Source organism: Erythranthe guttata, chromosome 14 (assembly GCF_056151865.1).
Source record: "Erythranthe guttata isolate IM_541 chromosome 14, IM_541, whole genome shotgun sequence".
NCBI classification, from domain to species: Eukaryota; Viridiplantae; Streptophyta; class Magnoliopsida; order Lamiales; family Phrymaceae; genus Erythranthe; species Erythranthe guttata.
This window is the reverse complement of record NC_142546.1, coordinates 11,494,558-11,503,188: the sequence shown is the minus strand read 5'-3', so window position 1 is coordinate 11,503,188 and position 8,631 is coordinate 11,494,558. Positions and strand designations below refer to the sequence as shown.

General features: G+C 41.0%; 2 protein-coding genes across 2 annotated transcripts; one reads left to right on the top strand and one right to left on the bottom strand.

Annotated features, from left to right (window-relative positions):
- Positions 1-1,386: 1,386 nt before the first annotated feature.
- LOC105952495 (stress-related protein) lies at positions 1,387-2,353 on the bottom strand. The gene is made up of 2 exons (XM_012976057.2): positions 2,222-2,353; positions 1,387-2,113 (listed from the first exon to the last, which is right to left on the bottom strand). The coding sequence occupies exons 1-2, from the start codon at positions 2,258-2,260 to the stop codon at positions 1,496-1,498; spliced, it is 657 nt and encodes a 218-aa protein (XP_012831511.1). The 5' UTR covers positions 2,261-2,353; the 3' UTR covers positions 1,387-1,495.
- A 2,988-nt stretch (positions 2,354-5,341) lies between these two features.
- LOC148765188 (uncharacterized) lies at positions 5,342-7,080 on the top strand. Its single transcript, XM_088812698.1, has 2 exons — positions 5,342-6,292; positions 6,499-7,080. The coding sequence occupies exons 1-2, from the start codon at positions 5,342-5,344 to the stop codon at positions 7,078-7,080; spliced, it is 1,533 nt and encodes a 510-aa protein (XP_088668824.1).
- The last annotated feature ends 1,551 nt before the right edge of the window (positions 7,081-8,631 follow it).

Sequence of the window (8,631 nt, the reverse complement as noted above, 5' to 3'; positions counted from 1 at the left end):
ATCTTCAATTTGCAGCACGTCCCTTGCTCCGCACGGTTGAACTCCCCTTCAACGCTGAATCCCTCAGTCGGCGGATCGATCTCCTCCCGAGATCTGTTTAAGCCCCTCTCCCGAAGAACCGATCTTCTTTTTATATAGAAGAAGCAAACTTGTGATACTCCTTGAATCTTGGTGTCTTCACCACAAAGCCTTGAAGCCGGTATATTTTCTATGAAAATCACGTATCACGATAGAACAATAAAAACGAGAGCCAAGGATGTTTTCTCTGTATATTTTCTCTCGATAAAATATGCACTGTAGGAGCAACAAAGAAAAGAGAAAATCTTTTTTTTTTCTCAATAAAAACTCCCGCACAGACGTCTAAGGTTCTCATTTATATAGTTGTGAGATTGCAAATTCCCTATACAAGAAAAGAGACCCATTAGGTAGGAGTTACGTACAAGAGGTATATTAAATATAGAATTGTAAAGCTCATGCCTTATCACAAGATTTTCCATCCTAATCTAATTCCAATTACTAACAATAAAATATAAAAAAGATAATTATGCTTGTATAAAGATAATTCCCATTATTAATCAATTAATGATAAATAAAGAATTAAAACACAAGGAAACTCCCCTTCTTATATTACGGCATATTCTAGACTTGTGGTGCAAGTCTTTTACACGTTTCTTTGCGAAGTCAGAATCCAAAGGATTCTAACAATCACGATCCTATGCTGCATGCTGCTCTCGTATATATGCTCTCCTACGTTTTTTGATTCACTGTACAACAAGGAAAACCGGAGTCCATTAAGTCTAAGTTAGCTAATATACGTAGATGACAAGTCATTAAAATAAGAATAACTCTTTAGAAGAATAATTCCTATTATAAATCAATTAATGACAAATTAAAAGAATTAAAAGCTACAAGGACTCTTCCCTTCTTTAACTCACGGTCTATGCAAACTTGTGGCACAAGTTTTATTTAATTCTCGTATAATTAGAATCCAAGGGATTCTAACAAAAAAAAATGTATTAAATATGAGTTGACACTTTAGAGATCCTCTTACATTCCAATTTCAGATGTCATATTAAGAATTTCTAACATCACAAGTGCCATCTCATTGCCACATCATTTGGAGATTTTTCTTAAGATTTGCATTGGAGATGATTTTGTAACAAAAATCTCTAAATATCCCATATGAGACTCTACGTATTAGAAATTGGGTTTAGCATTAAAGATGATCTAAATTATCTATTAGAATGATATAAAATTGAAATAATAACACCCTACTTACTTTGAAGTTTGAATGCTAATGTTTTTTGGAAAATCAAAATACACATATTTTGGTAATTTATTAAAGGTTTGAAGTTGAAAAGCTGACAAGTTGGTGGAGAGACACCCTTAACCAAAATGTGGAAACAAACAATACACATGGAGAGATCCAAATTCCAAAAACAAAATTTAGTATTAGTGAACAAAATGACCAAATTGTTAGGGGAGGGCCACATATTCATTCCCCTCCATTGGCCGAAACATCCGCCGCCACATTCTCGTCTGCTCCAAATGTTTTGGAAATTCTTTCGATGGGCACTAAAGGCATGTAATACGACACCGTATATCCCCTCTCAGCCGTGTAAGCCACAGCTTGGTTGTACCTCTCGGCCCAATAAGCAGCGGTTGGGACCATAATTTGAGCCAGTTGAGCGAACAAGGGGACCCCGTTGAGGGAGCGCCAAGCCGTGACTGCGTACTGCTCGGCTACTGGCTCGTACTTGATGTAAGCCGTTTTGGTGATGTCCACAAAGCCGGCTCGCTGCACCTCGAACACAAGCTCTCGAGCCGCCGTCCAAACCTGCTTGAGAAGAACCGGCACGTGATATTCCAACTCGATTATTGACTCGTCAACCTTTCGATCTGCAAAATAGAGAAGCTGAAAAGGCACGTCCTGGAATTTCTCAAAAACCGGTCCGACAACAGCTTTGACCGCACCTTCGACGGTCTGAACTCCAGCTCGCAACGGACCGGAGTTTTCTTTGGCATATTCATAGATGGTCGAGCAACATACGACCACGTATATTGTCACTAATTGGACGAAATCAAGATATTTCAGCTTCTTCTCCTCCAGAACCTGTCAAGATAATATTAAACCATACGATCCAATCAGAAAATTACAAATATAAATATAGATAAATATTTAATCATTAAAAAAAAAAAAGAAGAATTGTGTGTGTAGTACTGGTTGTTCAGTGGGTGCTGTGGCTTCTGTTTCTGCCATTTGCTAATTAATAATAAAGCAGAACGTTAGTGAACTTGTTGATGAAGAAAATATATGGGGACACGGTTGGCGTTTTATAGCGAGTGTTTGGTATTTGTCTAGCTCATTTATTATTATTATTATTATTATTATTATTATTATTATTATTATTATTATTATTATTATTATTATTATTATTATTATTATTATTTCTTTTTTTAATCTCATCGGTAATGAGATTCTTTTAATTTTTTTGACAAAGTCAAATGAAAATGAGATAATTTTTCGAAAAAAATTGGTCTGTAAAATCCTTTACTTTAAACACATTATTTTTCGTAGATTTGATTATTTGTTAAAAAAGTATCTTTGCCACTATGAATCATTATTTAAAGGGAACGACTAAGATAAATACCGTTTATTTCTCACTTCAATACCACCAACACAAAAAATAGAAAATAAATAGGTAATGACGTTAATACTTTTAATAAAATCAATACCACACAAATTTTGTGTGTGGTATTGATTTTCATTAAGGTTAATAATGTCATTACCTACTTATTATCTATTTCTTCTTTTACTTTTTATGTTGGTGGTATTGAAGTGAGAAAAAAACGATATTTATTTTAGCCGCTACCTTATTTAAACTCTCATCTGAGAGTTTAATTAATAAATAAGCTTTTGGCCAAAAGCACGATATCAAAAGATTATACGTGTTCATACAACAAATTAACAATATAATTCTCTACAGGTACAAGTATTCATAATTAGGAAAAGGTTTATTAATTATATTCAAACTAGAATATAAAACAACCATTAAATTATTCTCATGTTTGGATAATTACAATCACTTCTCAACTATGAATCTTCTTACACATTCATTATTGTGGTGTTAAATCTAGTGGAATTTTCTAGATGATATGAAATATTCTCCAATTTATAGCCGTTTTTTCTCATTCGACCTCCGCATATTAAAACAAGATGATCATAAGATGTGTCTCTTTGCTTGTAAATATTAGATTGTGGTGCATCAGAAACTGCATTTTTACACGAAACAATTACAACCTAAAAAACATTCCATAAATTTAAGAGTGCGTTTGGATGGAAAATTTTGAAAGGGGATTTGATTTGATGAAGGGATTTGAAATACTCTAAATTTGGAGTCATTTGAAATCTACACCAATTACTCCAAAAACAACTAAAAAGAAGAAGTGTGAATTTAAAATTATCATCAAATCCCTCAATCCAAATAAGATCAAGGGATTTGTTATTATTTGAAATCCATACTCCAAACTCCTCCATCCAAATGACACTAAATGACTATGTTGAATTGATATTATGTAATTTGATATTATTTAACCTTACATCTAATCTTGGTGGGGCGATGAAATTTGAAATGGGAAAGTTTTGGTGTTGTCACGTGTAAGGGATGGGAGCTGGCACACCAATCAAGGCTGGCTGGCTGGGCTCAAGATTCTCATCCATTTGGGCTCTTCTATAGTTTATATATATATGTAAAATTAAAATTATCCACAGCATGATGGGGTTCTAGTTTTTGGGCCCACTAACCATACTTCGTAGACCTATCGCCTACGTTTGGAACTATTTTTTCCAAACTATTTTTAAGGTTATTTAATTTACTTTATTTTGCGAGCTAAAGTATTTTTTAACAATAATAATATTTATTTGTGTTGTAAAATATTTGGTTCAAAGCCCCATGTCAATTGCATTCGGGAATGCATGTGATAAGCCGTCGGGCGTAATCTTATTAGTGCTGATGCATGTAATACCGCATGGCCCCATGCTACACTAGTGAGCTTAGATCTCATCAACAAGGTACGAGCAATAATTTGGATGCGTTTAATCATAGATTCTGCCAATCCGTTCTGAGTATGAACGTATGGTACTGGGTGCTCGACATTAATTCCTAGTGCTGCACAATAATCATCAAAAGTTTTTGATGTAAATTCTCCGGCATTATCCATCATTATACTTTTGACAGGATAATCAAGGAAATGTGCACGGAGTTTAATAATTTGTGGTAGCAGTCGTGCAAAAGCTATGTTACGTGTAGATAACAAACACACATGTGACCATCTGCAAGATGCGTCCACTAAAACCATAAAATATCTAAATGGTCCACTTGCAGGGTGTATTGGTCCACAAATATCGCCATGAATTCTTTGTAAAAATGATGGTGATTCATAACCAACATTTTATGTAGAAGGTCTTATAATGAGTTTTCCCCTTGAACAAGATTCACATAAATAATTTGACATCAACATTTTTGCATTATTTAATGGATGTCCTTTAATATGTTCTGCAATTCTGCGCATCATTGTTTGATCCAACCCATTACCGCTTGATAGATCCAATAAAGACCAAAGGCCCAAATAAGGTCAAAAGGCACCATTAAGCCCACTAAGAGAAGAGGGCTCATTAAACTGGTGTTCGTTAGGCGAGAGGGACCAAGCAGCGGGTCGCGAGTAACCCGCGAGAACGAGAGGCCTCTCGCTGACTCACCCTCCCGCCAAGCTTCTCGCCAGGCCAGCCGGAGATGATTCTAGCTGCACATGGGGGTATTTAATGCACGTCCAATCCACTGACAGGCGCAGAGGAATGTCGTTTCGGCCCCCTACTTTTTGCACCTGCAGCCGCCAATGATATGATGGATTAAACTGCATTGAAGGTAATTTGGGGTCCGGATGCCTAATTACCGCGATTGGACAGGTAAATTAAATTGAAGAATATTTGACGTCCGTCCCTTTCTTTAGTATAAATAGGGACAGTAAGCACAGGTGAAAATTATATACACAACAAAGAAAATCATGTACACCAATTACATACACATAATATCTTCTTCAGGAAGTTAATGACTTGGCCGTCGGAGTGCTAACTCCGGCCTAAGTCCGGTTCTTTTCTTTCTTGTAGGGTTATCGTGGGCCTCAGTCCAAGTTCAGGCCTAATCAATTCTCTAAACCAGCCCACCACGAATCCAGTCGGATCAAATGGCGCCGTCTGTGGGAAACCGTTGAGCAAAGCTGTAGCAACATTTCCCTTTAAAACACCCTTGTCTGTTTCCCTTTACTCAATATACATATATCAATGGCCTCGTTTCCCAGCATAGTGAGGGATCTAACCAGTCAGATGGAGTCCGAGGCAACCCCAGCCCCGCCGGAACACCAACCCGTCGTCGGAGAGGCATCTACCACGAGAGAGGAGATGCCTCAAGCAACCGGCATTACGGGAGGTAGCCCTATGGTCGCCATGACAATGGAAAACCTGCAGGCACTCTTGGCGAGCGCTGCCCAGGAGGGCTCTGTTCGCATGCTAAAAAAGCCCGATGCAGCATCGCCCAAAAGGAGGATGGGTGAAATGGTGGGGCGAGGGGGCGAAGTGCCCGGCCGCACAAGTTCCACGCTCGGAGCATTAAGCCCTTTCTCAGCCGACGTTCTGGAGGACGACCTGCCGCACTCATTTCGGCCTGTCACTTACGAATACCTGGGAACCACCGACCCTTTCGAGCATCTCTGTCGCTTCAATAACACTTCAGATTTGCACCGCTTCACTGAGGGAGTGAAGTGTCGAGTCTTCGCGACTACGTCGGCGGGAGCCGCCCAAACTTGGTTCAGCCAGCTACCTGCCGGCACGATTGGCGGTTTCGACCAGCTAAGCGCCTGTTTTATGGATCACTTCGCGAGCTCAAAGAAACAGAAAAGGAGCACCCAGACCCTGTTTGCGGTCAGGCAAAGGGAGGGAGAATATTTGCGAAGTTTTATCAAGCATTTCATCTCTGCCACCTTGGAAGTACCAATCACCTCGGAGGAAGTCTTGATCAGCGCTCTCGCTCAAGGGCTGCAGGCTGGCGATTTCTTCACCTCGCTCTCAAAAAAGCCCCCCGCATCTTTCAATGCTTTGCTGAAAAAAGCCGAGCGATACATGAACGCCGAGGAGGCATTGCATAATAAATTTGGCGAAGCCAAAGGCAACCACGAGGTGAAAAGGGAAAATAAGGAGGATAGAATGCAGAGACCAGCTCAACTCGCGAGAAGGGAGGTGTGTAGCACGAGAGAAGGATAGGACCTTGTTTTGACAGTTACGCAACGCTAGTCGCACCACCAGGAGAGATATTGGTGGCCATAGAAAATAACCCTAAGTTAAAGTGGCCTCGCACGTATGCAGAAGCACCGAAGAGAAGCCCCACGCTGGGAAGTTTCTGCCGTTTTCATAATGATTATGGCTACACCACCAATGAGTGCCAGCACCTTCGTGATGAGATCGAGAGGCTTATATGCGTGAAGAATCTACCAGAATTTGTGAAAGAGGGGAACCAGCGCCCGCAGCAGGCCCCCGCCCGACGTGCGAGCGAGCCTCGCAAACCTGAACCGGGAAGGGAGAAGCTGAGTGAAAGGAAGGACCAAGTGGCGCCTGCCAACTTCATCAGCATGATTTTGGGAGGACCCTCAGGGGGAGATTCCAACAGGGCCCGGCGAGCGCACCTAAGGCAGTTGCGAGAGACTGAGGAGTTATTTAGAGAAATAAAGAAGGCAGATCGGGCAAGTCGTGCGCACCTCCGACGCTTGTACGAGATGGAAGCTCAGCTCGAGGAGGTGCAAAGAATATCCTACGTTCCACCCATTATTTTTGGTCCGCAGGACGAAGAAGGAATCAGGCAGCCAAATTCTGATGCCCTTGTGATTACTGCCATGGTAGCAAATTTTGATATCGCAAGGATACTGGTGGACACCGGCAGTTCCGCCGATGTTATCTACTACGACTGTTTCAAGAAGATGAATATGAATTTCGAATTAAAATATGTGGTGACCAACTTGGTCGGATTCTGAGGAGAGTCAGTGTTGGGGATCGTGCATGTATACGCAGCGGAATTTAAAAATTTTATATCGAACTAGTTTCGATTACATGCAATACTAATCACATAGTCAACGTACCTTAACGCTTCCGCCATACATATGGTAATTTTCGATTTAATTGAAAAATACATAAAACCGAAAAATCACGAAACATGCTTATTCATCATTTAATGAAATCGAAACACGTAATCACATATTACTCATGCTCGTAAATTAATAATCATACAAACATGTTCGAATCGAATTACGAAAGTTCCGATTTAATTACCTCTTGTAGCGTGCGATTTCGACGAATCGAAATCCTAGAACGAGTCACGTACAAGCTGCTAATTACCAATCCTCGGGGCTGCACCTCACGGCTGGACCGAGCTGATCCAGCAAGCAACGAGCGGCGACGAACGGCAGCAGCAGCGGCGGCGCGTGGCAGCGGCAGCGACGGCGCGTGAGCGGCGGTGCGGCGCGTGCGGCGGTGCGTGGATTCGTCGGGGCAGCAGCTCCTCTCCAATTAGGTTTCACCTCGTATTTTCGACCCACTCGAACTACAGCACTAGATGTAAACGAGTTAGATAACAACACGAATAAAACGAAGGAGAAAGAGGAGAAAAACCGGCGGTTTCCCGGCGGTGGTCAGCGGTGGCGCGGCGGAGATGCAACGGCCGAATGGGGCTGAGCGGCTAGGGTTTTGGTGCTGAAAAATCTGATCTCAAAACTCCTTTTGAGGTCTATTTATATCTAGGGTTTTCAACCCTAGCGGGCTTAAGTCATTGGGCTTGACCCACTGATGCATTAAACCCATTCCCTCGTCGGCCTCGTTTCTAATAAACGATCGTCCACAAAATTATATTTGTGACGAGCTCAAAGTCCTCGTCGATACGAGTGCCTCTTCGAAATTTCCAATTTCCAAAATTGGAAACTTCCACTGCAGTGGACCTGCTAAATCGGGAAACTTCCCAATTTAGAAAGTTCACTAAATTCCACATTTCTCTCTTTCTCTACGTTTATTCCGATTCGCAATCCACAATTACGAATCTTGGATTCAATCATATCGACATCCAATCGTTCAAAGATTAACACATTAATCTACGCTTGTTGTTATCAAGGATCTATATTACACGAGAAGTGTGACCCTCAATGGTTCAGGTGTATACTAGCCGTGGGCTCACAACTCTTTGTGATTCGAACAACACATTGTTCTTATATGAACTCCTCCCAAGAGTCCCGATTAGAGTAAAACTCATTTTACCTAATCCCCGATCAAATCGGTGCCCAACGAATCAAGATTGGCGTCTAGCAACTACGCATCATGATTCCCTAGATACAAATGAAGTGCCTGCAAGAACCTTATGATATAGTTAGCGTACAGTACGATCCTTTCGTAGCACATGTCCCGATTGAACTAGAGGCATTGGTTCACCGAGACCTCTTATAAAGTTAATAACCGTGCGCACGTTCTAGGTATTATAAATCCGTTCGTGTGCGACTTAGGGAAACACATTTCCCTAATCACCCCACTATCAACTCTGG